This window comes from Hyperoodon ampullatus, assembly GCF_949752795.1.
Source record: "Hyperoodon ampullatus genome assembly, chromosome: X".
Classification (NCBI taxonomy): domain Eukaryota; kingdom Metazoa; phylum Chordata; class Mammalia; order Artiodactyla; family Ziphiidae; genus Hyperoodon; species Hyperoodon ampullatus.
The window spans coordinates 8,393,550-8,412,647 of record NC_136913.1 but is presented as its reverse complement, the minus strand read 5'-3'; the positions used below and the strand labels follow the sequence as shown (position 1 = coordinate 8,412,647).

The window sequence follows — 19,098 nt, the reverse complement described above, 5'->3', positions numbered from 1 at the left end:
CCGCGGCATATGGGATCCTCCCAGACCGGGGCACGAACCCGCATCCCCTGCATCGGCAGGCGGACTCTCAACCACTGCGCCACCAGGGAGGCCCCATCTCCATATATTGATGGGTGAATCAGTTCTTCAGAAAACAGTCGTTTGAATTTGTCTGCCCTTTGATCTGCAACATGACTGAGAGTCTTCCCTGGTGCAGTCTTTCTCTGAAAGTGAATGTTTGGTTTTTGATTCCAGAGTTCATCCCACAGGCATTTGGAATGCCCTTATCCCAAGTCATCGCAAACGACCGGGCCTATAAACTCAAGCAGGACTCACAGAGGGGCGAGCAGAAGGATGCATCCGATTTTGTGGCTTCCCTCCTCCCATTTGGAAATAAAAGACAAAACAAAGAACTCTCAAGCAGTAACTCATCTCTCAGCTCCACCTCGGAAACACCAAATGAGTCAACGTCCCCCAGTACCCCGGAGCCGGCTCCTCGGGCCAGGAGGAGGGTGAGTTGACCAGTGTTTCCTCTGACCCTGATGTCAGGACAACGGAAGAGTTCTAAGGTTATTCTCTGAGTCTTGGCTCATGTGAAAACTGGAAATGCAGTTTGTGTCCAGGTATTTGTCAACAACCCCATTCAGGGAGAATTTGCACTGGCCCCGAGGCACCTGACACACCCCTCACAGCCTTTCCCTGACCCCTTTCAAAGATATTGGGTGCCTCTCCTTGCTTACCCGTGATATCCAGAACATTCTACAACATCACCACTGATCCTACTCTAGTGTAACCTTCTGTCGTGTTACCAGAATTTCCCATGAGACTTTGAGGCTTGAGGGCAGGGCCAGGTGTTTTTGTTAATCTCTTCATCTCATCCAAGAACTATGCCTGGCCCAGTGAATTTGCTGCTGGTCTTCATAAGCACTGAGACTTTTTTTTTTACCAACGGGAACATGGGGTTTTTTCTGAAACATAACTGTAGAAACACACACACACACACATATGTCCTCTTTCAAATCAATACTGTTATAATATGGTACCATTTATTAAGTGAGTACTAAGTTCCAGGCACTGTGCTATTATTTGGCATTTCAAATTTCAATCCAGGAAAGCTGAGTTTCCAGGCAAATTGGTTGGTGATTAGCTGAGTCAGGTGATAAGCATCTCTGAAACTTCCTAGGTCACTGGGAGATCTCTCCTTTGCCTTTCACCTGAAGGCCCAAATCTTTGTCACCTCCAGCCATTGACTACTGCCCTAGTTAAAACCTGAGGCACGGGCTTCCCTGGTGGCGCAGTGGTTGAGAGTCCGCCTGCCGATGCAGGGGACGCGGGTTTGTGCCCCGGTCCGGGAAGATCCCACATGCCGCGGAGCGGCTGGACCGGTGAGCCATGGCCACTGAGCCTGCGCATCCGGAGCCTGTGCTCCTCAACGGGAGAGGCCACAAGTGAGAGGCCCGCGTACCGCAAAAAAAAAAAAAAAAAAAAAAAAAAAAAACCTGAGGCACTTCCCAGTTAAAATCCGCAGTTCTCAATCAGCCTCCAACATTTAGAACCTCTCCAAGACTCAGGGGCACCTGAGCCACCCACCACTGTTTACAGGGATTCACTGTGTTTAAAGCTGAAGAAATGACAGCATTATGGAATATTTGAATTTGCATGACAGAATTGTTCTTCCAATCCTGGCATAGTCTCTCACACTCTTTATATAAGCCTATATGACAATAACACCAAGATGCCACATATGAGCTTTCTGAGAATCTAGAGCCCAGGCGATGGGCCTCCCAAATGCCCTCCCCTCTGGCCGGGCCTTGCTAGCAGCCAACTTCTTCCTCTATGCTTCATCAAAGGGTGGGTGGCCATACAGGCATGAGTGGTGCCCTGCACCCTTACCCTCAGCCTTTACCATTCCTAGCGTGCCAGCCCTCCTTCCACCTGTCATTACCTCATCTCTTGGCTGGGGGCTTTCTCTGATGGCCAGAGTCACCCACCCATAGAGATGACAGGCTGCAAGTAGCAAAGCGTTAATCTCACCTCCCTACCCCTACCAGAACTTGTCTTTAATCAATGACTCTTGAGACTCGTGGTATAAATACCCCCAACTCCCTTACTCCTTAGCAGGAATAGCTCTGAGGTGCATGATCTACACGGTCTCCCAGGTCCCCATGGCAGTTGGGCCCCAGCGGCCCACAGGCTTGTCACAGGCTTGGTGATGCCCCCTTCATTAGCTGCCTTCACTTCCCTTTCTCATTTCCCTACTTCCCTACAGCTGTCTCCTGGGACTATTCCCCTAATAAAGTTCATTGTGTCACGTCTTGGGGGAAACTAAACTAAGACTGTTTATGGAATCCTCCTATTTTAAAATCTACTTTCGAGTTTTGAATTATTATTAATTTTTTTTCACAAGAGTTCTCTGACTTTACCTCATTCGTCAAGTATGTGATTTTTTTCTTGTTTCAAGGAATGAAGTGGTTGGGTCAAAATATTTTAATTGTATGTTTGCCATCTCTTGTCTTCCATTTGGAAAAAGTTGTCTATTGTTGAAATTGTAACTGTCATTACCTTACCCTATGCTGTGGAGGTTTCCTAACCTTTTTTCCTTTTAAAATACAAACTGCACAATTAAACAGTATTATTTCGAGTGTGATTAGTAGTCGTGGGCAAAAGGATTTATTGGATGGCATTGGGGGAAGCGGTTTTTATTTTCTCCATCTGCACTCTGTGTTCACGTCTGTGTATAATTTGCAGGGTGCAATGTCAGTGGATTCTATCACCGATCTTGATGACAATCAGTCTCGACTGCTAGAAGCATTACAACTCTCCTTGCCTGCCGAAGCTCAGAATAAAAAAGAAAAAGCCAGAGATAAGAAACTCAGTCTGAATCCCATTTACAGACAGGTCCCCAGGCTGGTGGACAGCTGCTGTCAACATCTAGAAAAATATGGTAAGCAAACTTGTTTGTCAGCAGTCAAGTACTAAAGACTTTCACGTATTCAGGCATCAATCATTCAAGCACCCGATTCCAATTCTATGTTCATTTGATCAGGCTCTAGGTTGAAAGTTCCTTTGCAAAGAAAATTTACAAATATGAGCGTTTGCTTAACCCCAGTAGGGCTACACAAGATTTGGGGTGGCAGGAATCAACTTGATGGTATTCAGACTCCCCAGCCCTAAATAGTCCTCAGAAGTGACCCTGGAGATCAAGGAATTGAGGGGAGGGCAAGGTCTGTTGGGCTGGGACTATCCTCAGGACCCCCTTCAAACAAAGCAGAGCCACTTTTATCTTTTTTATACATTGAGGTTACACAAGGCTTCCTTTAAAAAATAATAGTCCAGCTTCTTACAGAAAAAAAAAAGATTAGAAAACCATTCCTTAAGTGAATAGAAAATACATAGTTTGGGACAATAGGTTTCTATATTGCTCTTTGCATTTTTCTGGAAAGCTGTCCACTTAAAATTTCTTCATAGTGACCGTTTTGGAAACTCAGTTCCACTTAATATGCTGACTTTAAAACAATGTACAGTTCTTTAAAATTTTTGCTGAACTTTAGACTTTTGGCTCATCAAACAGCCACGTCTAGGATCTGAATTTGTTTGCTATAATGTTAGCATGCATTTTATGGACATGAGAAGAGTTTATAATTGCTTCTTTTTTCCAGTTTTATTGAGAAATAATTGACATACATCACTGTAATTGCTTTTTTACTATAAAAATAATGTACACATCATAATAGAGAAAAAAAGAAACAGAAAAGCAAATTCTGAGGCTATCATATAGACATAACTACTCTTAACATTCTCATCTATTTCTTTCTAATAAAAGTGGGACTTTATAAAAATTACTAGGATATGTCCAGGTCTCTTAATCAGTTCATTATATATGGAAATCACTAGATAACATATGGGTGACTTAATATAATTAGTATGTATTGAAACTTTGTTTATACAAAATTTTAATGTGTATATTTATGTGTATGAGTGTACATTCTTATCTGACTCTTCTCCTTGGAAAGTAAACTGGACATCAATAAAAATATCTTAGAGGGCTTCCCTGGTGGCGCAGTGGTTGAGAGTCCGCCTGCCGATGCAGGGGACACGGGTTCGTGCCCCGGTCCGGGAGGATCCCACATGCCGCGGAGCGGCTGGGCCCGTGAGCCATGGCCGCTGGGCCTTCGTGCCTGGAGCCTGTGCTCCGCAACAGGAGAGGCCACAACAGTGAGAGGCCCGCGTACAGCAAAAAAAAAAAAAAAAAAAAATCTTAGACATTTTGAATTCCCAATACTTAGTATCATGATAACACAATGTAAATGTTTCAATCAGTATTACTTGAACAGAATTATTTTTCAAAATAGCTTAGCAACTAAAGAGTTCTTTAGTTGCTTTTAACACCTAAAGAACTTACATGAATATTTACATTCAGCCTAAACTTTACTACGAGGTAGGAAAAGCGACTCATACTTTTATAATTATAATTTTTCCCTATAAAGAATGTAGAGTGAACTGTAGCACTCTAAAGAATTCTAAATGAGAAAATTCTACTCTAACCATGGAAAAATGCAGTGCCAGGTTGAGTAACTGCTTTTGTGAAAGAAAACTTGGCATGTCTTTGTATTTTCTTTTTGAAAACAAATTTTCATGAATTATAATTTGTAAAATAGCATTTCCTTTAAGATTACTAAAAAACAGGGAAGTTCACTTTTTTGGGGGGGGTGTGGGGGAAATAGTTACAATGCAGTTTAGGGCCTAAAGGAAAGAAGATAACCTACATGATCTTTCAAGGCCCTGATTCTGTTCCGAGTTTCCATGATGTTTAGACCAAATGGCTCTGGAAAAATAAGAGATAGGTTCACATTCAAACAGATATTAATCTTGGTCCCTTTAAACCAATGAAAAAAGAGCAAATTTCAAAGACAATTCTTTTGTAAGACTTTATTTGCCAGTGTTTGAAATGGGTAGCAGAGAGTTTGATTCACTTTAGCTTTATAGACGTTTGTCAAAGACCTTTTCATTCTCTCCCAAATTGGTCTTGGACACACACACACAAAAACAAAACAAAACAGAGAGAGAGAGAGAAACAAACAAAAACAATTGGTCTTGGACAGTTATCTTGACTCCATCTATGTATTCGTGTACCCCACCCTTCCTCACTTTTACTTCACGCAAATGCTTTCTCCACTATTAGGCCAAAATTCCTTAAGCATCCTTAATTTCCCCAAAGCACACATTTCAAACAAAAACAACGACAAAAAAAAAAAAAACCCAGACAATATAACAAAGAGTCAAACTCTCTTCTGCTTAAAGGATTTAGGCTGATTTTAGGGTGGGGCCTTCTGCTTATTATGCCTGCCCTCGTTACTTGAATTCCCTAAGCCTGAGATTCAGGTGCCCTGGTTCTCGTTTCCATTTCAGCTTCTGACAAAAAGGAGAGAAAGGTGATCATATCCATTTCTGGCACAGGGTACAGCAAAGTCACATTTCTTTGCCAGATCTATGCCTTTTTTGATGGACACCTGTTTTTATCAGTGACTGTCTCAAGTCAAGGTTGCTGAATGCCTAGATTGTATCTTCTCTTTGAGGAAAATGACTCTAAGGCTTATGTCAGAGAATGGCATTGGCTGTCTGAAGGCTGTCATCGGCTCAACCTAAAATTCATTAATTAATTAACTAATTAATTAATTTAAAAAACTTAAAACAGGTTATAATCCATTGATACATAGGAATTATAGCAATCAATCACTAGCTAGTTATTTTTTTTATTTTTATTTTTTTGCAGTACGCGGGCCTCTCACTGTTGTGGCCTCTCCCGCTGCGGAGCACAGGCTCCAGGCGCGAAGGCCCAGCGGCCATGGCTCACGGGCCCAGCCGCTCTGCGGCATGTGGGATCTTCCCAGACCGGGGCATGAACCCGTGTCCCCTGCATCGACAGGCAGACTCCCAACCACTGTGCCACCAGGGAAGCCCCACTAGCTAGTTATTTTTGAAATCACAGTCACTTTTACTGAGTGGAAAAATACTATAATTTAGGAAAAAATGACACAGAAATGGACATTTCTGAACAGAATGGAGGACTTCAGGCAAAGGAATAGTCCCACCTGGGAAGAAAGTGCCCTTATGTGATATCTCACTTATGTAGAAATTTCAGCCATTTGGAAACCATCGGACCAACAAGAAAATAAATGCAGCCAAAATTAAAATTGCTGAGACCTACTATTATATTACAGTTTTCTGTTTTGCACAAAAAGCCTCATTTCGTTCAGTTAGGACCTATATCTCTATATATAATAGTAGATGCCAGATACAATTCTAAGTATTTTAATATACATTAATTAATTGAATCACTGAACAACTTTTGAGGTGGATACTTATTATGCTCATTTTGTAGATGAAGAAATATAATTCTGTATTTGATTCTAATACCTTGATTATCCTGTTTTCAAGCTCCCAGAGAGGTAGAAGCAATAAATTAGGCTGGGGGTTGGACTCAGTTACAAGGCAGATGAATTGATGGCAGCAACAAGGAAGGCACACAAGTCTTTTGAGAATAGATGCAAAGCAAAATTCCACCCAAGTGCAAAGCACCAAGACGTACTTATGCAAGTCAGCAATAACTAGCCTCTCAGCATGATTCTCTCAAGTTATTCTGGAAATTCAGGGTAACACTCATAAGATATAAAAGTGATAAATGGGATATTTATGGATATTATCATTTCTAACTGAAAAATTCTAGAAAACCAACTTTAAAAGTCTTATACACAATACACAATGTGGCAAGACCATAAAATAAATATACAAAAAGATATCCATGTCTTATATAAGAGCAATAATAGGTTATGTACTATAACAATAAAATAATTCATTTATATTAATATCAAACGTATAGTTACCTAGAATATCTGTAATAAGAAGTAAGAAACTTCTGTGACAAAAACTGCAAAGCTTTACCAAGAAATATTAAGAAATTAAGAAATAAATTAAGATATCTACTTTGTTTCTGGATGGAAAGAAATAATGTTGTAAAGATTTCAATTCTTTCCAATATAATTAAATATTGGACTAGTCAGAACTCTTTCCGTGGCAAGGGAGAAGAACCCAGATAAAAGCAGATTAAGCAAAGCAGCCCCCCAAATTCCCATTTACATACTGGAAGTATGAATATTATATCTAGATTCAGGAACAGGTAGATTCAGGATGCAAATGATGCCATGAGAGCATGAGCCTGATTGCTGGAGTGTTGACTATGTTTCATGGTCTGTTGACTCCCACTCCAGCTTTCTTCATGTGGCTACAAGCCACCACTAGCAGCTACAATCTGGCATTACCCTTGTAACTGATTATCCCAAATGAAGAGAAAATGAGCCACCAATGAAACACTAAACGTAGACGATGATCATCAATGGCAGTGATTAATGGCTTGCATAGGAAAGGAGAGTCATTCAGACACTCTGTGCCACTTTAAGGAAGTGCATAATACCTCTGGTGAAGTCTTCTTGCCCCCAAATTCAAACCTGAATCAGAGAAAACACTGGCTCTAACTATGTCTTTAGAGGAAATAAAGGGGAGAAAGGGACCCATAAATGACACCACAGAGTGTCTACATCCAGGCAGTGGGAAAATCTCCAGTGGGAAATCAATGCTATTTCTTCATCAAACCAATTACGAGGAAATCATATAAACAGAGAGGGGGAAACAAACACATTAAGAGACTACAAGGCACGCCAGCCTATCACAGTTTGTGAACCTTATGTGAATGTTGACTGGATATTTAATGATATTAAGGAACTATTGTTGAAATTTCTAATTTGTGATCGATTATGTTTAAGAGACCTAATTTTTTAGAGCAAGGTTTCTCAACCTTGGCACTACTGACATTTGGGGCTGGATAACTCTTTTTCATGCATTGGCCCCATAATCCCACTTCCACAACATGATCTTAAGAGAATCAGAAATGTAAACTGAGACCTATGTACAAAGTTGTTCCTAATCGGGCTAGTTATGGTATCAAAGCAAGTGCATATATGTTGCAGGGAGCTATATTGTCATTCAGAGGAGGATATGAAGTGAATTGTGGCACATTCACGCAATAGAGTATTTTGCATCCATTTTAAATGACATTGATGCAGAATTTTTACTGGCATAAAAAATTCTTGTGGCATAATATTGAGTAAAAGCAGCAGCATTCTACCCCCCATATTTTTTTTCATGGGGAAAAGACTGGATAGAAATAAACCAAAATATTAAGTCATTACTTCTGCATCAGGTATTTTTTAAAGTATATTATTTTTTGTATTTTTCTGCACCTTATAGATTTTCTTTAATAAGTACCTGTTTTAATTATGATCAGTAAAACAAGAAATATCTATTTTAAAATTGATAAAGGGCTGGAAATTCATAGAAAATTCATGTTTATTCTGAATGATGAAGAAAATGTTACATTGTTTTTTTCATATGGAGAAAGTGTGGAAATACATAATAACACAAGAACATTTTTTCATCAGAAACATTTACCGTACAATGATCCTGGTACTTTCGGGGCTAACCTCTAGGTACCTGGTGAATCTAGCGTGGGATAAATAAGCATTAGTGCACGCTGTCAAGTTACTATATTGCCCTGCATGTTGCAGCGTGGTGCTGGCATTCCCTTTTATATCTATTTTGATTTCCTCCAGTTTCAAGCCACAAAACAGGACTGATGATTTTGTTTGCTTATTTGCAGGCCTCCAGACAGTGGGGATATTCCGAGTTGGAAGCTCAAAAAAGAGAGTGAGACAAGTAAGTGAAAAGTGAAGATTATATTGTACGTTTCACCTGACTTTTAGTTGAATTACGTCGTATAAAGTTCAAGCTCATGCAAATTCATTTCTGAATATCTTTTATGTACCCTCCCACCTATTAGAGTATAATTGAGTCCCAAGAAGTAAAAAGCAACAACTCAGAATCTCAGAAAGTTTGTGAAAGAGTTAGGTTCATACAGCTGAAAGCAAAACATCTGGACGTGCCCACAGCATGTACAGCCAAATGAAACTAATTTATAAACATCTTATTGACACTGTAAATGTAGGAGATTCGGAGAGTACCTGATCAGTAAGTGATAATAAATAGAAAACAATTGTACAGCACCCGTTTTTACTAAAATGCGATATGAGTAATGCCATTAATATCTCTTCTTTTAAAATACTATGTTTATAGCTTTACTTTCTCAAAAATAAATAATTCGTATTACTTTTCCATGGTACCATTGATTCCCCAATTCATTTTCCATGTGGGGACTGTACCCCTCAGTTTCCTTCTGCACTTTGCAGCATTCTTGCAAACGAAGTTTGATATGAGAGCTTCAGGAATAGGCTCCTATGATCAGGCAGGTATCTGTGTTCATGACGGCTTCATAAAAGGCAAACCATCCTTTGAGAAAAGAATTCATTTGTTGGCTAAAAGAAAATTAAAATGTTATTTTCCCTCTGTTGGTGCCAACAGAAAGAAGTAAGAAACCCAGCAATTCAAAAATGAAGCCAAATGAAAATAATTTTTAGTTGGATGAAGCTGAAGAAACGATATTTGTTCATATTATTGAAACTAACTGAAATAAATGTCTCCTCATAATGTCTTTCTTTTTTTGTCAAGACAAAAGGGGTTTTCAAAAGAAGTATGTTTTCTGTTTGGTTGGTTGGTTGGTTTTATTTGTAATAGTCGCATAAGATACTATTGAACATTTAACATTTCACAATAGGATTAGCAGGAAGAAAGTTAGCATAGTAATAACATTTCTTAGGCCTCTCACCTGTGCAGAATTACAGAATATTTTCATCAACGTTATCTCGTTGAATCTGCCCACCGGCTGGGAGACAAGCTCCTTTCACCCACTTCTTCTGAGGCTTAGAGAGATTAAGAAATTTAATTCAAGATCACACAGTTTAGACCAAGCTCTTCCCACAATCCGTTCTTTCTGCATGTGTGTGTGTGCGCGCGTGCATGTGCACTCAGAAGGAAAACATGGTGTCTTTAGATGATCACAATGAGGATTGGTGCTGATGGAAGCCTTCTGCATTCTGGCTGCCCGATGCACGCTAAGGATGAGTTGCCTGGAATTGATGTGCGATTCGGGACAGTAACAGGCATTCTTGTCAGGTGGCGGGGTGGCTAGTGACAGAAATTATTCCTCAGTTATATCTGGATCCACTAAAAGGAAAACCTTTGCATGGAGATTTACGGAAGGATTCTCAAAAATATGTATAGAATTAGTGGTTAGATTTCAATTGTGAAATAGGCCCTAACTCACCATTTGATCTTGTTATATCACTTCTTAGCATCCTACACTTTTTCTTAAGAACAATTGTCACAGTATAAAGAGCCACTTAATCATTGGTGGGATTACTAATTTATCACCTGTCTGTCATCCTGAGAGCTGGAGGAGGAGGAGGGCTTTGCCTCTTCACTCATCACCGTATTTTGAGGAACTGTAACAAGGCCTGGTATTTAAGTGTGCAGTACATCTTTGTTGAACGAGTGGATGAATGAATGACATAGCAAATGAACACTTACAGAAGTTTATTGCCTAGAGTACATTCATGAACTCACAAAATTATTTTAACAGCAGAGAACAAGCAATATCTAAGAGAAGTTGAGCTGTCGGAGATGAAAATAGGGTGTAGAGTTATGACTCCCTTCTTGCTATTGTGTTTTCCTACTGTTATAAACGCTAAAGGACTGAGTATAATGATGAAAGCAGGAAATCTTCTTGGAAAATGTTAATAAGGCTACTTTGGCAAATCTAAGGTAGATTTTACTTAGGTATTGTCATCTTTCAAGGCTTAGTCACAAATGGTTTATCAGGGGGTTTTTGTGTGTGTGTGTGGTACGCGGGCCTCTCACCGTTGTGGCCTCTCACGTTGCGGAGCACAGGCTCCGGACACGCAGGCTCAGCGGCCATGGCTCACGGGCCCAGCCGCTCCGCGGCATGTGGGACGGGGGCACAAACCCGTGTCCCCTGCATCGGCAGGCGGACTCTCAACCACTGCGCCACCAGGGAAGCCCGCCCCTATCAGGGTTTTTAATTTCATTGTTTGCAGAAATATCTCTTTGCTTTTTTGTCGAGTATTTCTGGAAAATGTCAAAATTCCAACATGGTAAATTTGCTGACATGCAAAACCACTGTATCATAGATTAATTCCTCCCTCCCACAGTTAGAATTGACCTAACCCCTTAGCTCTTCCTCCCAACCTTCTGGATGTCATTATCAAGCCCTTCTGCTTGCATCATTAACAGTAAACCCACAGATACTTTTATTTAATAATTCATTTCAAATATATATATATATATATACATACATATATTCATGGCTGGGTTTGCATAGACTCTGTAGATCAAGGCGACATGTTGTTTGCTCCTGCTTCTTGGGGTCTTGGTAAACTTAATACCAGATGCTGCATGTCATAGCACTTCTTTTGCTGGGCGCTGAACATTGAGGTATGGTATTCTGAGACTGCCACTTGAACCGTTGTCTTTGCAGTTACGTGAGGAATTTGACCGTGGTGTTGACGTGTCCCTGGAGGAAGAGCACAGCGTTCATGACGTGGCTGCCTTGTTGAAGGAGTTCCTGAGGGACATGCCGGACCCCCTTCTCACCAGGGAGCTGTACACAGCTTTCATCAATACCCTCTGTGCGTAATCCAGTCATTTGCAGGAATGGGTTCCTGGGTTACTGGGATGTCCCACTCATTCATCAAAACCTTATGCATGTGTTTTCTAATAGCTTTTTTTTTGCCCTTATTTATCAGTCTCTAATGAGCGGGCTATTTGGGGAAGTTTCTGAGATTTACCCTGGGGAGAATTAGCAAGTAGAAAGTTGCAATAAAACAAATGGAAGTAGCCAAGAAAAATTTGGGATGCCTTCAAAGGACTCTAGGACAGTAGAAATTGCTATAAATTGATGCTTTGGAGGAACAGAGAGAGTTCACATTGAGTCTGTGCCTAAAAATGAGTTTGCATTTCTGGAACCTAGAGTGAGAAAGCGGGGGCAGGAAACGTTCCAGGGAAAGCAGGATGGCATAGCCCAGCGTCAGTACTTTCAATGTGGCTGCTTCAGGGCTAGAGACACAGATCCCACAGTGGAGAAAAGGACGGGGAGAGGGAAGAGGAACAACCAGAAGTGTTTCAGCCTCCATGAAATTTTTCATCCATGCTGCAGTTAAGATAGGATCACAAAAGAGAGAGAAGACACTGACATTGGGCTGTGTCTTGGTTATTGCCAACAAAAAGTCTGCCTCTTATACATTGCTCAACAGACAAGGGCCTCAAATGTGTTCTAAACTCAAATTTAAGAACATTCACAGATTCTCAGTCATTGTTAGCAAATAGTTAACAACCATGAAAGACTGTGATCCATAAAGTATGTGATGATTTATACCAGGGGAAGGAGGGAGAAGAAAGTAAGGGACATGAAGTTACCTTTCTAACCTGGATTATAATGATTTCTCTGGATGTTACATTTTCCCAGGTCGAATTTATCTTTCTATCCATCATGGAACCTTACTGTTAAATTGCTAAAGCAATGGGAGAGTCGGGGAAGGAATGAAATGGGCCTTGCCTTGCTAGTCCCTTTCTGAAGGCCGTTGAGCCTGAAGGGCATGACTTCCCCCTTTGACTCACTTGGAGCGCCTCTCTTTGCCTTGCTTAGTGTTGGAGCCTGAGGAACAGCTGGGCACCTTGCAGCTCCTCATCTACCTTCTACCTCCCTGCAATTGCGACACGCTTCACCGGCTGCTGCAGTTTCTCTCCATCGTGGCCAGGCGTGCTGAGGACAGCGTCAGCAAAGACGGGCAAGAGGTGCGTCCCCCATCGCCACCGCGACAGATGCTCTCATTCTTCCTTTTTCCCGGTTTAGAAGGGAGAGCTCAAAAATAATACAAATGCGTGTCTGTGCAAAACAGAAACAGGCTCACAGATGTAGAAAACAAACGTGCGGTTACCGAACGGGAGACGGATGGGGGGAGGGATGAATTAGGGTAGTGGGATTAACACATACAAACGACTACATAAAGTAGCTACGCAACAAGGATATAGCGTGTAGCACAGGCAGTTATGCCCACGGTCTTGTAATAACCTATAATGGGATATAATCTGTAAAAATACTGAATCACTATGCTATACACCTGAAACTAACGCAATATTGTAAATCAGCTATACTTCAACTTTTTTTTTTTTTAAAAAAAGAGAGAGCTACCAATTTGGTCAGATGTCTCACCTGGAGAAACTGAAGCTTCCCTTTCCTGGCCTATGTGTCTATGTAGGAAGAGAACTAATGCAGGCTTTTTGTTCCCCCCTCTGGAGGGACCATTCCTAAGAGCGCATTGGCCATTAACTTCCTTGTATGTTTCAAGGACGCTTCCAAATGAGGCTGTCATTTTCCATGATGATGCTTTACTCAAGACCCTGAATTTCCATTTGTGTAAAGGAGACGAACATGAGCTACAGAGGTGCTTACAAGCATGAGAAAAATGGAGTAATGCAGGTGGGGGGAGATGGCTGTCCTTGTAACTCATTTGATCTGCCTCTTTAACTTGAAGCCCAGATATGATGTCACCTCTTCATTCTTCCATTTTATTCTGGAGCACCCATGTGCCCTATGGCTAGAAGTCTAGGATCTTCCTTTTTAGAGGTCCTTTCTCTCCTTCAACCCTCCCCCCAAAATAGGGACTGGCTCAGTGCAATGGAGGGTGGATCCTGCTTCAAAACCAGGTGGAGAAAGAACTGAAAAGTCAGATCTCTTGACTGTTGCCATGTATCTCAATGCCACATGGTACCAACTGCTAAAGACAGGTTCTGCACAGTCCTCTGGACCCTTTGGGGATGTTCTTGTTGGACCTGGCCCCCCATCTGAGGTCCTGGGCTCTGGTTCTCTTTAGTCATACTCCTGTGCTTCAAGGTGTTTTCCAGTTTCTCCCTTGGACAATTTTAAGTGACCTATTGGCAAGCAACCTATTTAATCTTTACCTTAACAAGAGATCTGTTTCCCTTCTTGAAACCATGCAGTCCTACTTCTCCCTGACCTTGGATTCCCCAGGAGACCTCAGACCCTTTAATATGTTAACATGCCTTGTAAATCAATAAGAAGGAGTCAAAGGCATTCCAAGCTTACTTATCCCAGAAGCTTTTATTTTAAATCCTGTTAAGCAGAACACAGCTGTGTTGTGGATTCATTTCTGCGTTTGTCAGATTTCTTTCCCAAAGGCCATGGTCATATGTATTTTTTTTCCAGAAAGGCAGTTCTCCCTTTCTTATCCTCATCCTCCCTACCAATGTGAGAATGGAACTTTCCTGAGTTATCCATTTATCTCTATAGCAGTTATTAGTGAAACCTCTGCTGGCTTCAGGTTTCACAATATGGCACTGCCACCTTCTTTCAGCAGACACAGCTCTTCAAAGGATATACTGTAATTCTCATAATTGTTAAGTAGTTATATTACCCGTCTGGGTGTCAGCCTTTATTGACTATAGATATAAGAGAAGCTGTAGAATCATCTGCCTAATCATTGGGTCAAGACAGAGCCCTGTCTGGGTTCCTAGGTATGTCAGTTGCCTCTCTGACGTTTCTTAAGTACTATGTGAGAAGAAAGTCGGGTCTTAGGTGATTAAGAAGGCATTGAGGAAAGCAAAATGTCCAGTTGAACTCACTCGTGCCTTTTAAAAATCATTTGCGGACATTCTTTTGGTCCAAATGCTGAACAAGACTGCATTGCCTGTGGCAAAGAGGAGAAAATATTCTTGGATAGGTACCAATGGAACTTAGCATGCCGGAACACTAGCTGCCATTTATGTCTCTCCTACCATGTGCCGGCCGTGTGCTTGGGCCTTTATACATATATTATAGCTAATCCTCCATTGAGCAAGAGAGAGATCGTCGTCCCTGTGTTTCCGAGGTGGAAACTGAGGGCTGGAGGGGTTACGTAACTTACCCAGTGTTCCCCAGGGAGCCTCCACTTAACGCTTGTGCAAGTTGTGCATTTGTGCATTCATGACTCTGGGCGAGGTGCCATGTCCCCCATAGTCAGTGCAGATTTGCAGAGATATTAGGACAATATCCCAGCAGATGGCGGTAAAATATCTTGAGGAAGGTTCGGTCCCTTGACTAGCAAAGTCCCAGCTGTGCCTCAAACCCAAACCAGTCTGACTTATGGAGAACAGAAATATAGAATAGCAAGTAGGAAGAAACAACTCTGCTGGGGGTCTAGCTCACAGTTTCCCGGCCTCCATACGATTGACCCTTGGGACCAGGTAATTCTGTGTTGTGTGGGTGCCCTGTGCATTGTGGGATGCTTAGCAGCATGCCTGGCCTCTACTCACTTGATGCCAGTAGCAGCTCCCCCCGGCCCATGATGCTGCCCCAGTTGTGACAGCTGAAAGTGTCTCTAAACATGGCCAGGTTTCCCCGGGAAGGAGGGGAAGCTCAAAGTCACCCCTGGGTGAGAACACTTGTTAGCTTTACAACTCACTGATCATGTGTTCTTGGACAAATCTACTAATCTTCCTAAACCTGGGTTTCCTTATCTGAACTTTGGAGATAAAATTTCTTCAACTGGCACTGCACAGTCATTGAGAAAACTAGTTTATTACAAGGAATATAAAAATATTCTGGTAACAGCAAAGTTGTACGGGAAGCAAGAGATGACAAGGGTCTCTAGACATCCTTGACCTAAACCTTGAATCAAAACGAAGGACTAGTAACCAAAAATTAAAGCAACAGGGGAAATACGAGGAGAGCACTGCTTCCGTGAAATGGTTAGAGGTTACAGGAAAACAAGTAACTCACACAGCCATCTTGGACTAGAGTTAAGGCTGCAGTGTGGGAAAGTACTGATGAGGTCAGAGGGGAAATTGGACTATGTTCCCAGAGTACTGAATGCCTTTGTCAGGGGAAGGTGGCTGATTCTTTTAAGCCATGAATCTTCGGAAGGATTCAACTAAGGTGATATAATCCGTGTTTTAGATTGGTTAGAGACAGGAGGAGGGTGAGTTAGAAAGGTTTTGTAGGAATAGCAATATGGAAAACAGCAATTCACGTTATAAATGTTTCCGTGTAAGAATGGCCTTGGTATTTGAATCACGTATGTTCTGAGCTCCTACTCTCTGTTCCTCTAAGCCAGTGAGCATTGTTCAGGAATTGTCTAATTACCGTTCCCAGGATGCTGTGGCATCTAGGAGGTGGAGGGGGGAAAAACACAAGGCAAATATAGAATTAGAGAACACAACGCAGAGTCACTGCAGAACTTCAGAAAAGTGATGAACGTGGAGCAGAAAAGTTAGGAATGGCTTTGTGCGGGAGATTGAACTTAAACTACATATCAAAGGGTGTGTCGGGATTGAGTAAGTGGACCGCATAAGCATGGCATAGGGATGGGAATTAGCTGAAAACCCCTTCTGGTAGAAGTGAAAAGGGGAGGGAGAGGAACGAGAGAGAGGTTTTTTGCTCACGATTTTTTAAGTTGGTTTGGCATGAGCAGGTGAAGAATTCAGAGTGGGCAGATTGGAGTGAGACAAAAATTCAATTGTCAAATATAATCAAGAAACAAAGAATTTTTCAAGTTTCTCTCTTACTTATTTGTTAGTTTGTGCTAGATGTGTTACGTATCTGTTGGGTAGTTATTATGGGCTGCAACAGGAAGAAAACTGAATCAGAGTGTCAAGGAGCTTGGAGGCTCACCCAGGCTCTGCCAGCACCTTGCTATGTGACCTTGTTTTTGTAAAATAGAGGAAGATGATGGAAAACAGAGTTGGGGTAGGGGAAGGTCTGAGCTTCCTCCTCTATAAAATGAATGTAATATTTCTTTTCTAACAAGTGCTTAAACTTCAATGCATCACTAACTAATGGGGATCTTAAAGATGTCTAAAAGAAAGACATTGAGAAAAATTGACTAGTCGGTGAATGCCTTTGGAGGGGAAAATAGTGGTATTTTATTGAATATTTTTGCTATCTTGTGTTTGGTTTGTTTTATTCCTTTTTTTTTTTTTTTTTTTTTTTTTTTTTTTTTAGTTTGCTATTTGCTTTGCTCCTTAGGGGAAAAGAGAAATTCCCAAATGTAAGAAAGATTTCATTTCCTCTAGAAAGACTATTGCAGGGACATCATTGAAACCTCTTGAGCAGTGGTTTTTCAGGTTGTCTAAGAACCCCCCAGCATGGCATGGAATATGTGGTGTGAATGTACACTTTTTTGGGAGAGTCCATAGCTGGCCTCCAGTTCTTCAAAGAGTCTATGAGGCAAAAAGAAGTTATGAACCACCGACACAAGGCTGGGATTACTGACCTTTGATGAGGTGCATGCCTCTAGCAAGTGCGAGTTTGGCTTTGGAACTGTAGCAGGACCCGTGCCTCGCTCTCCTCACCCTGGTCCCGGCCCAGCTTTGGAGCCAGTGTTCCCACATCCCCGCTATGCCAGCTCTGCCAGCAAGAGTGCGCGGCGGGGGGCTGCCTGGAACCCGGCTCTGGGCACCACTTCCCTCGTCTGTAATATAAGGATGACAGCAGCAGCGGCTCCTGAAGCATATAGTGAGAGGGAATTGAAACAGCCTGTGGAAAGCCTCTAGCCCAGTGAGTCTACACACTAAACTTTAAAAAAAATTTTTATTTTATTGAAGTATAGCTCATTTACAATGTTGTGTTAATTTCTGCTGTACAGCAAAGTGATTCAGTTATATATGTGTATATATATGTATATATTCTTTTTCATATTCTTTTCCATTATGGTTTATCCCAGGATATTGAATATTGTTCCCTGTGCTCTACAGTAGGACTTTGTTGTTTATCCATTCGCTATATAATAGTTTGCATCTGCTAGTCTCAAATTCCCAATCTATCCCTCCCCCACCTACATGCTAAACTTCTAATATCAATAAATGTGAGCGCTTCATATTCGGATCAGAAATGATCTAGGATGCTTATTTAGTAGGAATAAATGTTTTCCTGTTAACATTTGGAAACATAACACTGGCTGACAATTAAATAATGAACCAAGCCCAAGTACACATTATATTGTGCACTCTTGGGCAGTCATAGAGATAGATGATAGATAGAGAGATGATAGATAGATAGGTATGCTGAAACTTGAGGGGTAAGGGTAGAAGCCATCTGTGAGCAAGTCTCCTTTCCAGATTAAAAAACAATCAAATAAAACCAAAATGAAACAAAAAGGTGTTAACACACCACAGCAGCGTGGTCTGCAGCTGGAATCTCTGTGCAGTTTTACAGAGGGATTGTATTGCATTCCCAGAATAGCAACAGGAGAAGGAGAGCGGAAACAGAGTTCTGGGTTGTCCTTGTACTAAACATTCTTTTCAAAGAAAACAAAATCTTCCATTTGATCATGTTTTTTTAAAAAAATGAGAAAACCCTGATATACTCCAAATGTCTCTGAGTTCTAAAGGGATGAATTTGAAAATGGTGCATATTTGATTTTATCCTCAGCCATGAATTTCCAGGAAGAGAAATGAAAAATAACATGAAAACTTGTCAAGTTTTGTATCAGTGAAATGAAACAAAGAAAAAACATAATTGAACAGTCGTACATTAAGGGCACTTTTTTGAAAATTCCCAGTGTTTACCACATGAAATCATTTCACTTGGCAGCAAACCTGAAAACAGCTTCGCCTTCTAAAAATAATACACCCCATGTGCCATGCTGGGCTTGCAGGCCTGGGTAGCCACCAGCTCAGGTCTCCACGGGACAAGGTCGGGACTCAGGAGGCTTCGTCTCACCTGTGAGTCAGGAATTTTATGCTGTGCATCCAGCTGCCTCTTGAAGGCTGTGCAGATCTTCCCAGGCAAAGGATCCTCACCAAGCAGCCACAGTCCCCATGCTTTTCTGGGCATTCGTAGATTTTCAACTGATTTCAACAAGAGAAATAAAAATTGGTCTAGACCAGTGGCTCTCAACCAGGAGTAGTTTTGCCCCACAGGGGACATGTAGCAATGACTTTCACCTGGCCCTTGCCGGCCTTTCCTGCAGGACCTTCTGCCATGCTGAGTTTCCTGGCGGGCCTTGGCGTATTTTACATGTTTCTGTCTTTGCATATCGTGTTCTCACCACTGTGAAGGTGCCTGCTGCGCCAGTTCCTCTGCTTTTCAGCCCAGCA

The 19,098-nt window shown here is 41.5% G+C and overlaps 1 protein-coding gene across 2 annotated transcripts in view; it reads left to right on the top strand.

Moving 5' to 3' along the window:
* The window catches only part of ARHGAP6 (Rho GTPase activating protein 6), a gene marked incomplete at both ends in the record, with an annotated part of 490,865 nt that overhangs the window by 440,687 nt on the left and 31,080 nt on the right, over positions 1-19,098 (top strand). For both annotated transcript variants that reach the window (XM_079727900.1, XM_079727901.1), the window contains 5 exons: positions 235-491; positions 2,728-2,923; positions 8,693-8,748; positions 11,483-11,633; positions 12,650-12,798. In XM_079727900.1, coding sequence (XP_079584026.1) covers positions 235-491; positions 2,728-2,923; positions 8,693-8,748; positions 11,483-11,633; positions 12,650-12,798 — 809 coding nt within the window. The remainder of the gene's footprint in view (positions 1-234; positions 492-2,727; positions 2,924-8,692; positions 8,749-11,482; positions 11,634-12,649; positions 12,799-19,098) is intronic.